The 20,758-nt window shown below is 42.0% G+C and overlaps 1 protein-coding gene across 1 annotated transcript; it reads right to left on the bottom strand.

Annotated features, from left to right (window-relative positions):
- Nucleotides 1-1,670: 1,670 nt before the first annotated feature.
- Nucleotides 1,671-19,319, bottom strand: LOC307249072 (proto-oncogene tyrosine-protein kinase Src-like; the record flags this gene model as incomplete). Its single annotated transcript, XM_080025693.1, has 12 exons — nucleotides 19,306-19,319; nucleotides 10,602-10,892; nucleotides 9,053-9,152; nucleotides 7,033-7,131; nucleotides 6,716-6,819; nucleotides 4,245-4,394; nucleotides 3,996-4,151; nucleotides 3,410-3,589; nucleotides 3,001-3,077; nucleotides 2,754-2,907; nucleotides 2,429-2,560; nucleotides 1,671-1,879 (listed from the first exon to the last, which is right to left on the bottom strand). Exons 2-12 carry the CDS (start codon nucleotides 10,882-10,884, stop codon nucleotides 1,671-1,673), a joined length of 1,644 nt encoding a protein of 547 aa, XP_079881819.1. The 5' UTR covers nucleotides 10,885-10,892; nucleotides 19,306-19,319.
- Nucleotides 19,320-20,758: the final 1,439 nt, after the last annotated feature.

Raw genomic sequence — 20,758 nt, forward strand, 5'->3', positions numbered from 1 at the left:
CAATGGTCAAGAGAAGGACAGCACAAAAGCATGCTAACTCCAAGTTTTTAAAATCAACTCTCATAACAAAGTCATAAACACAGTTTAATTAGAGTTACCTGATCAAAAGTTGTTACAGTTTCATTAGGGCCGCCTTGTTGCATATTCTTTTTTCATCGACACAACAGTTTGTCAAGTGAATTAAAAACCTTTTGAATGCTTCAGCAAACAATAACAGGCTTATCTGTCCTGTTAACTCAGCACTATGATGTTTACTGGGGGAATGATGCAGAGTTTGATTGTAAATTAAGCAAACATTTGCTCAATGAATAACTAAACCCACCCTAAATAAGCCCATTGATAATAAAACATTATATACATGGACAGCAGTAAATAAATAGGTTTTGTTTGGCACACAGCAACTTAGGGGTTTTCACTCAGGGTTCTCACATCTTGTGCCAAGTTGGATATTAAACAGTGATATTAGTTTGATAGCCGTATCAGCCTCTTGGTGGGTCACCTTAATGTTTGATGAAACCCTTTAAGCCTCTGAGGAAATGTTGCTGATAACTAGTAATACTTCTCTTTTGTACTATCAAAACTGTGCTGATTATATAACAATGCAGCTTTCCAGGTAAAATCAAGTTCAAACAAACACTGCTTGCATCATACATTAGTTTTAATCATCCAGGTTGGATCCACAATGGCCGTTCAGCGTGTGTCAAGAAATAAAAAAAGGGTAAAAAAAATTGTTTTTTAATTTACCTAAAGTTTCAGTGTTATAGAGCCTGCCTGTTGGAACAATTACCCTGGCACTGCCATGATAGTGGTTCTAACAACCTACTGATAATCCTTGAAATAATTAAAGACAAATCAGGAATCTTTGTCTGCCAATGAACGAAAACCATAAACCACAGGATGCATAATGTCCAGATTAACATAAATAAAGATGCAAAGTAGAGTTCCAAAGCTGAGATCGTTCTGAAGAAGCAGCACTTGAGAGAGAGGACTGGAGAGAGATACTGAAAGTCAGACAGAATTAGAGGAAGAGGGGCAGAAGGTACATACAGGAGAGACAGACTTTCCTTTTGGCACCTGAGCCACAGTGGCAGTGCTCTTCTGTGGGCGGACAAGGTACCGGAAGAGGGAGGTTTTTCGCAAAAAAAATAAAAAATAAAAAATCACTTCTCATTGACATATCATCTCTTCTACTTGACAAGAGGTTTATTCTCTTATTTCTCGCTCCGTTTGTGGATCCTGATTCGGTTCCTCCCACATAACTCACAGCTCTCGAAAACATTTACCCCACAAGTGTAGTCCCTTCAATTTAAAATCACTAATGAGTTCCCCTTCACATCCTCCAACCCCCGTTCTGCAGGGGGGGGGGGGGGGGGGGGGGAAATACCTTCAATTAACGGCGAGTGCTTGCAGGAAGGAGGTTCTTCAGGTTACTTCTGTAGCAGTTCCTTTTATGGCACATGTTCTGCATGTTTTCTATGTCGTTTTTTTTGCTTCCACAGAAGAATCTCAAGTTCCTCCCAGGTTTTAGTTTCACAGGCTCAGATCCTTACCAAACAGGTGCTCCTCTGAGGTCGGTTAGTGCAGATGGTTCTGTGTTGAGGTCCCGCCCCCCCCCCCCCCCTCTTCCTCTGCCTCCTATCACAGGTTTGGGTTCAGTGTGTGTGTTGTTTCTATAGGTTCTCCCCGGGCTGATACTGGGGTTCTGTGGAGGTGAAGTAGTCCTCTAGGAAGCCCTGCAGGTATTCAAACGTGGGCCTCTCTTCGGGGTCTTTCCTCCAGCACGACAGCATGAGCTCGTGCAATGAGCTGGGACACTCCGACGGGCACGGCATCCTGTAGCCGCGCTCCACCTGGTCCAGCACCTCGCGGTTAACCATACCTGGAAGGAGAAACAGCAAGTTAGATTGAGGGAAAGACTAGCCGCCATCTTTCAAAATAAAGTTTCTGTAAAACACTAACATGAAAAATAATGTGTGTGGCAATCAGTGCATTACGTTTACCAATCACTTTGCTAAAATATTAAATGATCCATTCTATATTTTTATTATTTAATGAATGCAAATGATGATTCACTTCATCTTCATTTGATGATTGTTTTGTTGAAAATGCCTATCAACATATCCCTGAGCACGAGATTGCGTCATAAATTGCTCTGTCTTGTCCGACCAACAGCCAAAAAAACCCCAGATCGATTCAGTTTACTATCACACAACATAAGGAATTGCACCAAACAGTAATTTTTTTGAGAAGCTGGATCGTGAGAATGTTTAGCATTTTTCCTTGAAAACTGATAGATAATTATTTGATGCTCAAGTAATCAATGAATTGTTTCAGTTTTTATAATTCTGACGTCCAACACGGTAAATGTTTAATAATTTCTCGTTAAAGAAACATTGTGTGAGTCTCTGTTGGCAGGTGTAGCGCTCACCTGGATAGGGGACTCTGCCTTTAGTTGCCAGCTCTGTGAGCAGAACCCCAAAGGACCAGACATCTGACTTGATGGTGAAGCGACCGTACAGAGCTGCCTCTGGTGCCGTCCATTTGATTGGAAACTTGGCCCCTGAGGACGCATGGGAATTTCAAAAACAGTCACGGAGCCAGTAACAATTAAAAGCACCATGACCATGTTATCACTCTTTCTAAGTGAACAAATCTATACTTCTTTCTGTTGAGGTCTGACGTCATTTCTGTTCAGTTCCACATTATATGAATACAGGAATAATATTGTATGGAAAGAGGAAGTGTGGACTTACCCTGTCTTGCTGTGTACTCGTTGTCTTCAATGAGTCTTGCCAGACCGAAGTCGGCCACTTTACACACCAGACTGTCTCCCACCAGGATGTTGGCAGCGCGCAGGTCTCTGTGGACGTAGTTCATCCTCTCCACGTAGGCCATGCCTGCTGCAATCTGGAGGAAGTGAGGAAGAGTCCACAGGGATTTTATACTGACTATACTCACATTGTGCAGTTTGTAGTGTGGCTAAACGGTGAGCAGTTTTACCTGAGCGGACATGTCTACGAGCTGAGGAAGACGAAGCATCTTTCCTGCATCTCCTTTAAGGAAGTCCAGTAAGCTTCCTGTGAGCGCAAGATAAAACGTGTTTGGAGTTGGAGATAATGCATCAAAGGAAAGATATGCGCTAAATAAACAACCATTGAGCTATTTTATACTTAGAATTCTTAAAGCACAACCACAGTATGTGTTTTTGTAAAGAAAAACAATGTCCCATAGAAATGTTTCTGTACCAGATCCATCAATTGATTTTTTCACATCTTATTTTGAGAAATAAAAAAAACAAGTAATGAATCTAATCAAGAATTTGAGTCAGCTTTAAGTAGTGTTTTACAATTATCTGTGCCACAGAAACATTCCAACCAAGCACTTGTTACTGTCTGAATTCTGTTATTACCTTGGCTCATGTACTCTGTCACAATGTAGATTGGTTCCTCAGACACAACAGCGTACAGCTGGACCAGCTTCTCATGCCTCAACTTCTTCATGACCTGTGCTTCCTGAAGAAAGGCCTCTGGAGACATGGTGCCAGTCTTTAGGGTCTTAATGGCTACCCGTGTTGTACCATTCCACGTACCTGAAAAACCCAGTAAAATGTATCGTTATTTTATTACTTATAAAGTAAGAAATGTTAAATCTCCTCCTGATATACTGTAGATATTCAGTTGCCAAGAGTTATCTCTCATAACTGTGCATTCATATAATCAGCAGCCAGTAGCTTAGCTTAGCTTATAGATGTAGCCTTATGCAACCAACACATAACAAGACTAATACCAGTGTAGAGTCTACCCCAGGAAGCGAATAAAAATATCTCCCAAAATGGCAAAATATCAAATGAAAGGATAAATAATTAATGAATCTTCTCATCAATGTCATTGTTCTCATATTTTTAATATTTATTGTTTAACCAGTGTATCTGCCATGGTGCGAGAGATGTTCAACCCATTCCACCAAAAAAGGATTGATCTATTTTCAATTCTTACCCATCCAGACTTCTCCAAAGCAGCCCTGTCCCAGTTTAAGGTCGAGGCGGAGGGACTCCCTGGGGATCTCCCAGGCGTCCCGGGCCAGTCCTTGGGTCTGAGGTTTGGCCACAGGACACACGTCTGTTAGAGAGTGGCACAGCCCATCTGAGTGCTCTGCACAAGGGGAGAGAGAGAGGGGGATGAGAGGGCATGTTAGGGCCAGAGTAATCTAACCACCATCAGAGGGCAGATGTGTCCAATACTCACTGCGGTAGTGGAAGACTAGCTGCTGTAGGCTGGTGAACTGGGTACGGGAGGTGATGTAGAAACCTCCGCTATCCAGCTTCCTGATTTTGTAATGTTTAACATTCAGGCCTTTGGTGTTATCGTAATCCAGAACTGACAGGCAATATGCCCCTGTGAACAAGACGGAACAACAAGAGACAGAGACAGGTTTGAATCATAAAATCTTGGGCCTGTGCGACAGCTGCTCTGTGGACTTTCCAAGCAGCTGTGTGGGGCAAGTCCCTGTTGGCCCCTTTAAAAAAGGCCCTGGAAATTCAACTAAGCCTTTCAAATCCTTGTCCATAGCCCAGTAACAAGAACAGTTTTTGTCTTTCTAATCCAAGAGTGACTTGACTTGTTTTGTAGAGCCAATTTTCAGATCCACAAAATACAAATAAATGATTGAGACTTTATAATGATGACAGGTATCAAACTTGTAAAAGGGTGTTTTTCTTAAGGTGCAATTCAAAAGGCTGAAAAGACTCTGCAAACATGAGCTAAGGGAGGTTGTTCCACAGCGAAAGGAAAATTAAAAATCAAACGTTTTTGATCTTCTTTGAGTTTTTCTGATTGATGTTTGCTTGTCAGAAAGAAAATCTAGGGCAGTAAAAAAGAATACTTCCCAGATATTTTAACCACAAGGTAACTGAACTGACTGTGAACTGAACTGAAGTACCCGACCCTCTTTGTTTTATATCAGTATTTCCACTCGTAAAACTAACTAAATCTCAGATGGTGTCTTTCCCCTTCTGTGTTAATGGATTCAATGTGGGTTTCGAATTGCCCGAGCCGTGCAAATGATCAGATGTATCAGGAGCAGTCTGACATGATTTACACTTGGTACAACATACGAGCAGCATGCTTCTGCCCCTCTGTGTCACATTTGACATCTAATACAGAACGCACCCAGAGGCCCTTACACCTCCTGCCAGAGCTCCGCCCTCTCTACCCGATCAACCCCCCCCTTTCCTACAAGTGCCCCCTATCCCCTCTCTCAGTGTGTGTGTGTGTGTGTGTGTGTGTGTGTGTGTGTGTGTGTGTGTGTGTGTGTGTGTGTGTGTGTGTGTGTGTGTGTGTGTGTGTGTGTGTGTGTGTGTGTGTGTGTGTGTGTGTGTGTGTGTGTGTGTGTGTGTGTGTGTGTGTGTGTGTGTGTGTGTGTGTGTGTGTGTGTGTGTGTGTGTGTGTGTGTGTGTGTGTGTGTGTGTGTGTGTGTGTTGGGAGAACAGAGACTTCTAGCCAGAGGGAAATCCTGCACCCTCCTAGGCTGACCTAGTTCTGGCAGAGTGATTCACCCCTATCCATTCACCAGCACCAATACACTCAGATACACTTCGCTTCCCATTTCTCCCATTTTGTCCAAAACAAACCCCCTAAAAAGAGCCCCCATGCTTCACAGGGACCGGATCAGACTGCTTTAGTTTTAGAAAAAGGATGCAAAACTCTTCCACAGGCCCTTAGATCTACATAGAGTGCCGAAAGGCCTGTGTGAGACTTTACAAATGACTTAATTACGAGGTTCTGCCTTGCTAAAATAGAGTCTCTAAAGATCTATTAATTCAAAAGTAAGATAACACTTTCTGCACTGAGCAAACCCCAGAGACACAGAGAAAGTGTCCTCGCTTCCCCTTTTCACACATTTAAAATACCCAGCAGCGAGCGCAAAATGAAAAAAGATGAGGTGGTTAGCCAAGCATCTCCCTAGAGACCATGGTGCACTGCCAGGAAAAACCTGAAAGCCGGTGTCTGTTGTTAAATCACATTCTGTGGTCATTTTTTAAACTTTAATTTGTCTTTCTGACTGCAAAAATAAGTTTTTATAGAAAGCTTTGATTCTCAGCTTCTCATTATATCTGACCGTAGATACAAAAATAAAAATTAGTTAGTTGCTATGTTTTTATGTAAATGAAGCACTTGGCATTCTATTGAGAAATGAGTAGTAAGTAAATGAGTACTTAATCCAGGTAGAGCTGCAATTTACGTTTAATTGCATTGTCCCAATTAATATCATAGATAAACAATTAATCGTTTGGTGTATGGAAATTTCATAAAATCTTTCTTAAACAGTCAAACTATTAAAATGAAAATCCAAAACAAAGAAAATATTTACATTTGAGAATCTGGAACAAGTATTTGTCAATTATATTTCTGCTTATCGACTAATTGATAAGTCCATTTATAATTTCAGCTGTCTGCATATTGCAGGGCTTAATCCAAATAATATGGGTAATAACATGCATTTTAAAACCAAAATGGAAAGTAGGGGTCCTGAATCTTATATTTATACTGAATCCTTTTGTATATCAAAACCTTTTTCTAACTGGGGACAAAGATATACTGTTTATTCAAACACATCATTAGAGACAGAAGCAGAGAAAAGCAGCCGAGCTAATTGGACCATCTTGATAATGAGTTCAGCCTATGTGATGCAGACGTCTGCTCTCTCTCTCTCTCACCTTTAGTGGTCTCGCTCTCCCTCACCAAGAAGGTTCCTCGTCTGTTCTGTAAGTTCAAAAGGAGCCTCTCCGAGTCGCGCCGAGTGATCTTCCCAAAATACCACCTGCCAAAGTGGGCCAGGGAGAAGGAGATCAGTGAGAAGCTACTACCGAGTGTCTGGAGTAAGAAGGCACAAATACTCTTTGGCTGGAATTATGGACTGCACTGGATAGTTAGGGAAAATACTGTCTATTTACTCTACACTTTAGGTATTGACATTAGCTGGTAGAAGTAGATATAGAATACTAAGCTGAGTGAAACAAAGAGGATAATGTACTCTTCTGCTTGGATGGAGTCGGACGGAGCCACATAGTTGCTCGGGATATAACCACTCTCTCCTGTCGTCAGGGAGCGAGCCAGCCACCAGTCCCCTTCTCTGTGGTAGAGAGAGGTAGAGAGAGAGGTAGAGAGAGAGAGAGGTAGAGAGAGATAGAGAGAGAGAGAGAGAGAGGTAGAGAGAGAGAGAGAAGAGCAAGACAGTCAGCCACAGACACAAAACTGACTCAGGCAACCACAACATTTCTTGGTTCAGTGATCTTCAAGTTTATTCCCAATTTAGAAACAAATGTAATGGAGGAAGTATACACAAAGAATAACAATGGAGTTGGCCTATATTTTTCTTACTGTTAACAAATGCCAAGAAAAGACAAAATACAACTATGAGACTCCACTACTTTGTTGCCTCAAGAAGTACATTTTAAAAAGCTAATCACATACAATTTCCTATATAAAAAAAAAGACCCAATCATTTCCCACTACAGCCTGGCACTTTAAACAGGATTACATTACTCATTCATTCTAGTTTCAGCAGAGGATGAATACATTTTGTACCAAAATTAACCAGTACATTTATTTTGTATCATGTCTTTTTTTTGTCTTTTCATGGGATTTGTTGCAAATAAATGAGGGGAAAAAAGACTACCAGACGTATCCTTTATACAGTATATTACAGTATCTGCAACACAGGATGCTTCAGATTGTGTCTGTAAAAACGTCCACAATATTTAACGGACCTGACCCATAAAGTTAATAACAAAGCAAATAGGAAACCTAAAGCCTCAGTATTTGAAAAAAAAGTAAACATCTCAGCCGACACATACGTAAGTACACATAAAGATGTGAAGAAAAGCACATTGTTAAGAGAGGAAATAGACAGACAGTGGCAACCTTTTGTCCCTCAGTTTATATTGTAAACCTTTCACTGCTCTTTATCCAGAAACAACAACATATAAGCTATACATCTATTATGTGTACTCATTATTTTGCAGTTTCATTACAGCAGCAACACAGGGACTGTGAACAGAAGGTTGAGTGATTTTTTTTTAATTGCATAAAGTATTACTGACCTGAAGCTGTACTTTTTCCTAGGAGAAACCATGAAGCATGAGAGAGAAAGGGAGAGGGAGAGATAACAGACACGGCAGACACATCAAAACACAGCAAAGAGACACAGTGAGCCAAGCAGCACGGCACAGACACAAAGCAGAGGAGCAGAGTACGCTGTGGGGGCTACACAGTGGGGTTGCACCATCCATAAATGATCAGATCCGCATATCATGTGAGATTTTAGCTTTTATAGTCTCACAGATACAGTCGCACAAATTTTAATTCAGTCTTTGCTTTCGAAATATTTATAAAAACTCCTAAATACTCTTTCGTAACATAAATATTCAAAACTTTTTCATTGTGTAAAATTAATTAAACATGAATTTATTATATACGTCGTCAGCCATACTATGTAGTGCCAGAATATAGACACCGGAACAGAGCAGACCCATTGCAGGAGGTTAGGGAAAGACCTGATAGAAAAGAAAGAAACACCATTGTTCTGAGTATAAAGACTTTTGTGGGAATTATACTCTAGATGCTTTTAAACAGCAGCCTTTTAAATAAAATGTTCCCTCTGTTTAAATCCCACTACAACACAGCCAAACTTCAACATGTGCTGATATCCAGGAGAGCGTTATCAGTGTAAAGTGTAGATATGGCCTTAAAGGCATTCTAAAAAGTGTCTTAAAGATGATTATGGTGGTGGCAGTTGCCCGAGAGGTAGAGAATGCATTAGTAAAACGCCGTTCTGTTCGGTTTTCAGTCAACAGATGGAGACGATCAGTGTCTGCTGTCTGGACCACTCCACCCAGTTACCAGCTCTGCCTGTGTTCATTCACAAACACACACGGTTGTGTGCAATCACGTGTGAGTCAACAAATCTGTTCATGTACGTTTATTATGAGAGTTGCGGCATCCAAGAAAAAGAGAGAGAGAGAGAGAGAGAGCATATGACTGGGGATTCTTACGTGTTGTTGACAATCTGCAGCCGGTCGCCTTTCCTAAAGGTCAGATCAGACGCTGTCCGTGACTCATAGTCATACAGCGCCACAAATGTAGTGACACCTCCTGCAAAACCAACAACACACACACACACACACACACACACACACACACACACACACACACACACACACACACACACACACACACACACACACACACACACACACACACACACACACACACACACACACACACACACACACACACACACACACACACACACACACACACACACACACACACACACACACACACACACACATTGCCTCAAGATAATGATACATCTCTTAAAGTCAAAGTCACATTCACTTCCATAACTTCATCAACACAGGTCTAGTCTTTAATGATATGCTCTCTATCCACCAAAAATCTTTAAGACGCCTCTGCTCCATATCTGGATATAAAAAGCGTATCAAGGTGTAATGAGAAATATCGACATGCTGGCTGTCTGTGACCGGTCGTCAATGAAGGACAAAGCAATCATCCGATACAAGGCAGCCGTCTAGCCCCCGTCCTTTTATTCAACCTGTGATCTAAAACGCGAAAAACTCTCTGATCATCGATCGGCTCATTAGACACACAGGAGGAGGCGGTCGGCAGATACAGCATCAGCCCTCTGCCTTCTGGACAGAGTGACATTAACCCAAACCATCTGGCAGGTCTAGACACATCACAGCTTAATGCCAGGTCAAGTCTGGACAGTGTGGCAGGGCAGGCTTCAAAGTCAAAAGACAAGGTTTAAAACTTGTTAATCAGTTATGTAAAATATTTTTTGTAAAACTATGACTCATATTGTGAATCAGTTTTTTAGATGATTGTTTTTTCCCATGACTTCTGTAATCTCCAACTGACAGCAAGTCTGTGGGTTGACTCAGACACTAGGCCAGCAGGCCAGCTCTCATCAGATCTTATTCAATCGTTTTTTGTTGGGCAGTTCTGCTCAGCTTTACAGCTTTATTCACACTATAAATTCTCTTTTTATTATTATACGACTGAGAGCACACAAGATTACATTGGCTGTGCTGTATTACTCACATACATTTAGCACCTACAACTCACTAATTATACCAGAGGTTATGTTGATGGCTGGGTGCATTGACTTCCTGGAGTCTTGTCACTTGCTGGTTGTTAGGCTAAAGGTTATCAGCAGGGAGTCATTGAAGTCGCTGAACCAGGCAAAGCAATAGTCTGGCATTTACAACTTTTTACACTTCAATTTAAGAGTTTCCTTTAACAGAGCACAGCTAGGTGTGTGCCCCCATTTCGCTTCTTCATGCTAAGCTAGACTAAGTGGCTGCTGCTGTCTGTGGCATATCATAATGTTAAGACATGACATCCCATTATCTATGTATTGGCTTGACAGAAAATAAATGTATTTTTTCTGACCTTCCCTACTTTGTTTTTACTGCTTCAAAGAAAAACTTTATAAAGTTTGGGTGGGTCACTACCTGAAACCTAAAATCTTATTTAGCATCACTTGTTATCTACCTATTTACTGTTTGTCTTAAGTACCTGCTAGCGGTCCTCTCTGAGGCGAGGTGATGGTGCCTGTGTGGTCCACCCCTCCAAACAGAGCCAGCTCTGGGGTGTTTGTTGGGGCGTGGTGGTGCTGCCCCTGGTGCCCCTGATGCCCCCTCCTGCCCGTGCCCACGGCGGGGCTCCTGTTGGGGGTCTGGGTCTGCTGCGCGGGGCCCAGGTGGTGGAAGTGCCCACTGTCAGAGCCTGTGCCGATGGTGCCGTCCAGGCTCATGGAGCGCTGGCCCGGCTCCTTGGGCTTGCTCTTGCCCGCCCCCATGTGCAGACCTGGGAAGAGAGCCAATGGTGAGAAAGGATGCAGTGCTTTTAAATAGGCCCATAAGGGATTTCTGTGATGTCATCTCCGTTTGAAAGGGGTACGCCAAATAAAGACTGAACCATTAGTTGATCAACAGGAGAAAAACGTTGGCTACTTCAGTAACAGATGAATTGATTGAACAATCAAATCCTGCATTATTGGATGGGTGGACAGATCAAGTCTTAAGACTGACCTTGGATTTGGGGAACTGGATTTTTCTGGCATTTTACTGACTAAAAATGTATTAAGTCGTAAAAATAATCAACAGATTGATCAATTATGAACTATTGTCTTAAAAACCATATGTGTACATGTTTATATCAAAATCGCAACTGCTAAGATTCAAAAGAACATACACATCTTTCTTCTTTTTTTTTTTTAAGATATTTTTTTTGGCATTTTTATGCTTTTATTGATAGTGTAGAGACAGAGTTGAAATGGGGCAGAGAGGGGAGTGACATGCAAAGAACGACCGCGGGCTGGAATCGAACCCGGGTCCGCTGCTGGCCGAGGCCCATGGGGGGGACGCCCTACCAACTGAGCTAAGGGCGCCCCCAGAACATACACATCTAATAAATACAATTATAAAACAGGTTGCTCAAACCAAGAAATCAGATTGGTTCATAATCGTTCACCGCTTCTGCTGTGCGTCGGACTGTGATACAATTAGCGTATATCAAGACCTGTCGTAAGCTATTCTTAATTAGTTCAGTGTGACTGGGCTCAACTTAAGTAATAATTCAAAGTAGCTTCTTTTTTATTCCATCCTGGCAGGAGAGGAAAGCTGTTCCTCCAGGAACAGGAACTGACTCTGTTTCAGTTTCTATTCAATCACTTTAAAATTCCTCAGCTTGTGCTGTAAGCGTCACATTCATTTTTGCTCTCAATCCACCACAATCTATCATTGGAGCAGTTCCAGCTTCAGATAGAATTGTTTAGCATGCAAATACTCTGCAAACAGGACACCTTGAAACTGTCCATACACATACATTCAAGGTCACTCCTATCTGTTGATTTAATCTGTTCTGAATCAATAAGCATCTACAAGGAAAACAAGGCTCAAACAAGGAGCAGCGTGCTGTAATGAAACAGAGTGCTAATTCTGGTGAGTAGACAAGGACAGAAACTGTTTATTGACAGGTTATTACACCGCTGGTTCTCCTTCCCATCCTGATGCCCAGTAAATATCTTACAGCCTGATTAATGTAACTAGATTGCGCTGTCTTCTTGAGTGCAGACAAAGACAAACATGCTCAGACAGTCAAGTGCACCCACAGAAAAGTTGGAGTCGCATCTTCCCCTCTAGTCATCATCACAGAGTGACTCACTGTGAGACCAGCTATTTCAGGCCAGCTGAAACAGAGACAGTCACACACGCATGAAGCAGCCTTGTTCCTTTGGGAATAGAGGCACTTTCAGTTGCAGACAGGTTGTGTGTGTGGTGTGTGTGTGTGTTTGTGTGTGTGTGTGTACAGGTTTATGTGCGTGAGCAGCTGTTCCTCGGCCCCTGGGAAGTGAGGCCCTATCACAAACTGACAACCAACCACAGTTGCGTCTCACATCCTTTTTCCAACACTTGTATATATCCGCTTGTGTGAGTCTGATGGACAGGCCAAAGAGGGTTATTAACAGACTAAGGAGGAAGGAACTGGCAGTGGCTTTAAAAATGGAACGTGTAGGCGGTTGTGGTGTACTGCACGGACAGCTGAGGCTTAGTGGGTGTTTTTAAGTGGCACATGTGAGCGTAACATAATTACGCAGGTAGGGGAATTCTCAAAAGATATGGAAAGAACTCGACTGTGGAGATGCGTGGGCAAGTAAGCTGCTCCAATGTGCGCAAGCGCCAGCGATTTCAAGCACACACGTACAGTCATGCGAGCTTTGATTCAACTCCTGCCAGCATGTAATCTGGCACACAGGGGGGTAAACGTATCCCATGGTGCAACACACTGAGTCAGACAGAGAGATACCCAAAGGCCTGCAGGAAATGTGGACAGGACTGTGGGAATTGTGTGATAAGTGAAAACGCTCAATTCGGCCGGATAGTGTGGATATCAGTGAGGGGACTTTGTTGCCTGCTGTAAACATCTACCAGCACACTGACATTAAGAGACACTCAGAGGTTTAAACAGAATGAGTACAGCGATGGAGGCACCTAAGCAACAGATGTTCAGCAGTCTAGTAGTTCATTGTATTGGTTTGCATTAAACTGTAAAGGTGTACCCGATGAAGTGGTGACTGAGTGTATACATTTGAATTGAACAATCATCATCATTTAGAAAATGCCCCTGTCTTAATAGAGTTTATATTAAAAAACACACACTATTGCGGCACAGTTTTGATTGTAACATGATCATTGACTTCACACTTACAATATTAGTATCTATCTGTTACATGTTTACATTCTTCGCAAAATATATTTGCATAGGCTACAACAACTTCCCCTTAATAAGTATATATAGTTAAGGAATTTAGACATAGCTAGAAGTGACATTTTATACCTGATTCTCTGGCTGAATAAAAAGTCAATTAGGAAAACCTCAGGATTAAGGACACACTGACACATGGAAGTAAGCGATGGCAGGAATCATGTCCTATGACACTCACTTTCCGCTGGTTCTCTCCAGGATGCTGCAAACATGATTGTATACCTCTGAAAGCCACGGAGCCAGCGTGTGTAAACAACAGAGTTGAGCCTCACGATTTTTCCTAATATGGTGTCAGAATGCCCTAATATCAAGAAATGCTAACATGGGAATAATTCCAACATTTTGATATAACATGGAGGAGTGTGTGGAGGTCAAGATGAGGCAGGGAAGGACAAAAGCGCCAGCAGGTAGAACTTAAGATATTGTTAAGTCTTTTAAAAGAAAATTATAAAAGAGGGAAAAAATGGATTGAAGGATTTTGAGGAATGGGAAATGAGGACAGAATGAATTCAATAGGAGCACCGCAGGAATTTGTGACATCCAGATTGCACCTGACTGCTAGGATTGCCAGCAACTGCAACAAGAACCGGCACCTGAACAGTTGGAGGCCAGGATGGGAGGAAGGAAGTGACGAGGAGGGAGATGGGTTGCAGGGGTGACAAAGAAACACTATCAGTTTCCCAGGACACAATTTAAATCGAATTCCAAAAGAAATTTGTCATTATTCGTAATCCCAAATGTCTAAATCAAACTAAACACTTTTTTACTCTTAATTTGGACTGTATTAGTGCATGTTTCTGTGCTTACTGTAGTTTTTCATTTCTTGATTCAAAGCAGTACAAGCTGCGTCTCTGGTTTGAAATGGGCTGTAAAAATTTAATTATGTAACATATGGTTGAGCGATGTCAGAAATGTGACATTAAATGCAAAGCCATGCTGACTGGGTAAATAAAGATTTATGTTTTTGTGTTGTGTGAAGGGATATTCAGGGGTTAGATTTGAATTATGGCAAATAGAGGCTTAGTGTGAAGGCTGCTCGCAACAGCAGGAGTTTAACTGCCTCATCAACAACCTGCGTCCTTGTCAAAGTGTTAAACGACTTTTACAAAATCTACATAACTTTCCCTGTACATGAATTGAACCCTGGGTGTGAGAGTCAAATACTGTATCGAGAGGAAGAGAAAGTCAAAGTGAGAGTGTGTTCAGTCGCCTGGAAGGGATGCAAGTAAATATAGCAGGCAAGTCGGTCTTTGAAAAGATGGAATAAATCGACACTGCTATTGGATTGAAGAAAATGTTCGCATTATTTCAAGTCATCCTGCCGATACCGACCAGTACAGTATATCTGCACTTAACCTGATTCAAATGAATGTGATTGAAAATCCACAGGCTTCACTCATAGAGACATTACGTAATACGCCAAAGCTGGACACATTGTTCTGAATTAAAATATCTCAACAACTACAGTATGGATTACATGACATTTTGGTTTCCAGATGATGAATTCTACTGCCCATGGTGATGTCCTGACTCTTTTTCAGGTGTCACCATAAGGCTGACGGTTGTGGCTTTGGAGGATATTTCTTGACTATGGGATGGATTGTCACAAAATCTGGTGCAAACTTTCATGTTCAAATAAGGATGACATGTAATCACTTTAAGGTTTTCATCAACGCCCCATCAGTATTCCTGCTATACATCAGATTCAGCATGTTGGCATCATCACGGTGAGAGTGCTGATGTTAGCATGCAGGTCAAAGCTTCTCCGCATTCAAGCAGAGCCTCAAAGAGCCTCTAGCGTGGCTTAGCCTTAGGATTAGCATGCGAGTGTTGAAGAAGTATGAACCTATCCTTTAAATCCCTAATGATATACAGTCAATTATCTACACATCTTGGACTTGGAGAAAATGACGTAGATGGTTTCTAAGTTCATTTGATAATACCACCAATGAGCCTAGACACTGAAGTTCCATACTATAAAATGCAGCAATTTGCTACAGTAGATATACATGTCAACATGTTGAGGAGTTTTATCACAGTTTGGACTGCAGGACTATGGCTGCATTCCAATACCCATACGTTCCTGCTATTTAGTAAGGTAGATTTAGGATGTCCCAATACATGTGGTCAAATGAAGAGTGCTGAAAAATACCTGGATGCCCTACTAAATCCGGTTATAATTTTTAGTGTGGAAATCTGACTGCTTTTTGGGCGATTATGACCCACAATCCAATGCGAAGCGGAAGTTACGTCACATCGACTGAGCCTCCGAGTGAAAACAACCAGCGAATAAATGCGATGGATACAAGCTAGAGGCAAGTTCAAGGCGCAATGTTATGATGAAATAAACAAGTAAAAGTATGTCCCAAATTCAATTGTGTGCCTACTGCATGCAAACAAACAACATACTTTGTAATGGTTAGCTGTGGTATGTAGTAGGGGCGAGTGGCCTAAGTTGTGCATTTTGGAAGTTGTGCCACCCCTTGTTTCTAGAAAACCGTGGAAGAAATTGGAAATGAAGAGCCATCCATTTGACTCATCCTGTAAAGAAGGGAGACACAAGGAATAAGATATAAGCACATTTAAGATCAAAAAACTGTGTTTTGCCTTTCAAAGTAAAATTTCCACGTGTCTGAACAATTATAGACACGTTTGAAAACATTTAACACATGTTTTAGTGCTTTGGTATGCTAAATTTTGAGTCTATACAGTTAGCACGATGTCAGCCCTAAATTGCTGCATCATGCTTATTATCCAAATTTCTGGGATTGGGGTGATTTGTGCCAAAGGGCCTAGGTGAGTTATAAGTAAGTAAGTAAGTAAAATGTATTTATAAAAGCACATTTATGACAGTTTGCACTGTCCAAAGTGCTGTACATAGTGCATTCAGTAGATAAACAATGAAGGTAAAATAACAATAAACAAAATAAAAGACGTAAAGCCCATACATCCACATAAACACAGATAGTAGTGCAGAGGTAAGATAGTTAATGGGGAGGAAACACCAGGGTGTACATATGGGTTTTGAGCCTTGATTTAAAGGCAGAAATGTAGGGGGAATCACATTTGTCAGGTGGCAGTTGGTTCCACAAGCACGGAGCAACTAGTGCAAAGTACATTTCTGAGAGTTGTGCCAGTGGCATGGCTGTATACGCTGGTCACCAAAAGAAAGTGATTGTCTACAGTAGCTCAGAAGAGAGTGACATCTCAATTCCACTTAACGACACCACTGATGAGAGTTCAGATGGCCAGAAAGATGATGATGGTGACTTTGTCATTGTGAGCTTTGCAGGTAAAACCATTAGATGTGCTAGGCCTTGTTTGAGAAAATTGTCCTTCAATCTTTGTCAACTATTTACTTTATTTACTTTAAATACACCTTAAATAAGTGATTGTCTAATGGATTTGTCTTGCATTACAGTTTATGAGATATATAGCAATGGCACAATTTACCCCATGGTATTCTCTCCAACCGCACAACTTACACCACACCGGGGGCAAGTTGTGCAACAAGACAACTTTTTTTCCGAAAGCTATATTTCTTCAACAGTTTATTCCAGATCCAAAGTTTTTATTGCCAGGGATGCACAACACCCTGAACTATATGTACATATGTGAGTTGGAGACTTTACTGTCAAGGCCTTACTTTAAAGTCACTTTGAGTGAAAAGTTGCACAACTTAGGCCACTCTCCCCTATAGTAAAAAGAAGTATGCAATTTGGAAAGCAGAGAATGTCTCCGAGCTGAAAAGCAACTGTTTTCACAAAGAATTTGACCCTCTCGTTTCCTGTCTAATCATATTTTTTTAATCCGTCATCTGAAGCTGAGCACACACACACACACACACACACACGTTGTATGTTTGTGGTCCGGCACAGAAGCACATTTGGCCGTGACAAACCTCCCTGAGTCACAACAGACGGTAACAGTTGCCACAGTGCTGCAGAGAGCAAGGGAGCACGAGCCAATGTTTCAGTCGAATGGGAAAATTACAGTTTGCCCCCGGGGAGGAGAGGCTAGGGAGGAGGGGGTGGGGGGCAATGATGGTTCCTCGAGATCAAAACAAGAGGAAATGTGCACATTAGCGTCACTGTCTTATATCCTGCTCCTTGCTGGATGATAACATTGAACAGAGCAGTCCACACATGTATAATACACAGACTGTCTATATACTAGCCTGGAGAGTGCAGTCAGCAGGTTTAAAGAAAATACATTGTGCAGTCACATAACAATAAAGTATTCTCATATTTTAGTAACGTTAAAATGCCTCAATAAGATATTTCTTTTTCAATCTTGTCCCCAAATATTTTGCTGACCTGTCTCAATTTGCAAACTAAAGCTTGAGCTTGTGTCCAGTAGCTGTCCCATCTCATCTCCCCTCAAACATACAGAGAAATGCCAAGAGGAAGAAGAAGGAGAAGAGGAAGAGAGGGGGAGTGTGGCTCAGCTGATAAAACCCACTTCCGTTTTCTGTCAATCTTTAACTGGTGGCTCTGGGCTTCAAGTGAACCAGGCTATGAGGAAAAACTGCTACCGCATCATGGATTCTACAAACGAGGGCGAAGATTTAAGGAGGACTCATGAAGGCTGGTACAGTCAAAGAGGCGTCACACATTTAGCAAATTATTAACCGCAACAAACTGTACGGACTTGGCCCGTAATTCCTTAACAAACAGCTGATAATAAAAAGAAGCAAATATTTGATCTCCATTCAAGCATTTAGTGTATCAATCTAATGATGTGTTCTGACAGTAAGATGAACAAAAAAAAGCCGGTTTGAACAGTAAAACAAACCAACTGCAGCTGCAACAAATATGCAATTGTATCAGTCAATCACCAGACAAATACACAGAGACAATGTTGATACAAAAATGATCGCTCATGTCATTTTAGAGAAAAAATAACTACCTCCTCAAAGGGAACTTTTTATGCCAAATATATTTCAACAAAAAATACATTTGGATTTTGAACCGTTGAAAATCATTCAACAAACCAATTTTAGATGTTATTTCTCATGTTAAGCTCGCCTTGTGTTTATCATGTTTATCAGATGAGGTTGGCATGGCATAGTCTACCATGCATCCTTTATGGGAGCTTTCTCATGATTCATGTGTCTTTGTTGTTTTAACTAAACCTGAATTCATTGCTTTTTGGAAATTAGCTGGAACTTGTCCAAAACCCCAAAACCAACTCTAAATAGATTATCCACATCATTAAAATTCTATTTCCACGGGATTAAGACACCAGTTGTCAGCAAAGCTGCTTTCAAAGAAACAAGGGGTGGGGTAGAAGATGCCTACAGGAGTAGCAGCTGTCAAGATGATAATGTCTTTGCTATGGGAAGGATACAAAAAACAAAAAAAACATCAACGTGCTTTCCCAAAGTGATCCACATTAGGCTTGTAAACAGGGATTTGTGAATGGGATCAGGGATTAAAAGCGACAAGACTGCTGTGGCTGTCGTAGACTTCGGCTCATATAGGCTACAGCGCATATGCGGCCTGATGAATCAAAACAGGTGCTGTTAGAGCTCCATTTTGAATTTCGATGGATTGTAGGCTATATTTTCCATCCGCAGTCGATTTACAGCTTCTTCCCGGAGGACTGTTTGGTCATGAGAGAGTCAGTAATATGATAGTTTTGCACATGCAGTGCGCATTTTGTGCGGGGTGTAGGCTAGTAAATAGTCAACAGCCTAGCCTATTAGCGCTGGCACAGACCGAGCGGCGCTGACCAAATGTGTGCGCGGCACCGACTGAATGGCCTGTGCAACAATGAAATACAATACAAGTCAGTGCGAGAGAGCGGGGGGCATCGTAGGCTACGCTGTCTGTAACACATCAGTATGAAAAATACGCAGCAACAATCCCCCAACAAACTGGATTTAATCCCGAAATTTCCTCAAATATTTCTCCCATTAAAAACGTCACAAACTCTAGCCTAATTAACTCACCTTTGACGCGTCTGGAGATTCAGCCCAAAAATCAGAGACGCGCACCGAGGAACCGTTTTAAATCCGTATGGCTGTCCTCATTAGAGAAATAATGGCAGCGGACGGCCAGTTGCTGTGGAAACCTCGGACCAACCACGATTCCCATTTAGTGAATTTGGGCAGAATAGCAGAAAGGGGAGGTCATGACGGGGGCTGCCTTCAGGAGCAGAGGGCACAGCTGCCGGGCGAGAGGCTGCGGTGGGCCGGACAAACACACACCAAAGCAAAGGGTGAAGCAGCCCGTTCAGCAGCTGGCGCGAGACGACGGCAACGTACATTCATGCGAGGCAGCGGGAGTGGAGTGGAGGAGACATGCCTCGTAGGGGGAAGGCATGGGATAGTGCATCACTGACGAAACACGAGAGCGCAAATGTGATGAGCCTGGATTTTACGCTGTTTACGCAGCGACGGCGGAGTGAAGAGGATGTACGTCGTGTTGCGCAACTCGACGGATGAATTCAGTGGTTGGCATGCAAACCAAACCCCGTTCAGATAATTTTTTTCTTTTTAAATAATTCTGAGTCACGTCTGAGATTTTTTTGTAATAAAGTAGGCCCTAGTCTATGGCCTACTTTTAGTTACAACAGGACACAAATGCTCAGTAGGCTAGACATGTTTTTTTGTCATCTATGCTGGCTGGGATGATGGGTTGCTAAGCGACACACATTTCCTTGTTATGAACGGATAGGCCTACTTTTTGTTGGCGCATTGATACTTTACCGATATGCGGCTTCACAGGTGTTCTAAAATTAGGATTTTTGACCCCCAATGGTTTGGAGGTTGTTATGGTTACGATGCTGGACCCAAGAGCAGACAGAGACGAAGTAGGATTTATATAAAAAAGGTTTATTTATATATGGTGTGGGGAAGCAGGTAGTGGGTGAGGGAGCCAGGGGGTGACCAAAGCCGGGAAGCTGGAGAGTGATCCGGATACTGCAGGCAGAGGAAAAACAAAAGTTAGGTTGTGGTCAACAGCTACAGGCACAAGAAACAAGAAACAAGAGACGAGTAAGCGAGAGCGAGGGAACAGTAAACTGGAGCCAGGTACGTAATAGTTACCACGGTAGCGCATAGGACGATCTGGCGCCAACAGCAAGGAATCCACGGGTTATGAAGGGGAGTTGATTGGAGGTGAAGACCAGGTGAGCGTGATTGCAGATGAGGACCAGGTGCGAAGTGAGACAGACAGGGGGAGTGGCAGATACAGACGAGGAAAACACAGCGGACTGCTGTGACCACAACAGAGGTAGGCTCAGCCAAACACAGGTGATGATTATTTTCTGGAAACTTGATCTATGATGATGTTTTTGGATGATATAAAAATTGCCCATAAATTAATAGTTTGGGTATTATTTTTAATTTCTTTATTTACTTACTTATTTTAATTTTAGAGTAGGAAGCATCAATGGTCTCC

The sequence above is a fragment of the Ammodytes marinus genome (genome assembly GCF_949987685.1).
Source record: "Ammodytes marinus genome assembly, chromosome: 4".
In the NCBI taxonomy this organism is placed as follows: Eukaryota; Metazoa; Chordata; class Actinopteri; order Uranoscopiformes; family Ammodytidae; genus Ammodytes; species Ammodytes marinus.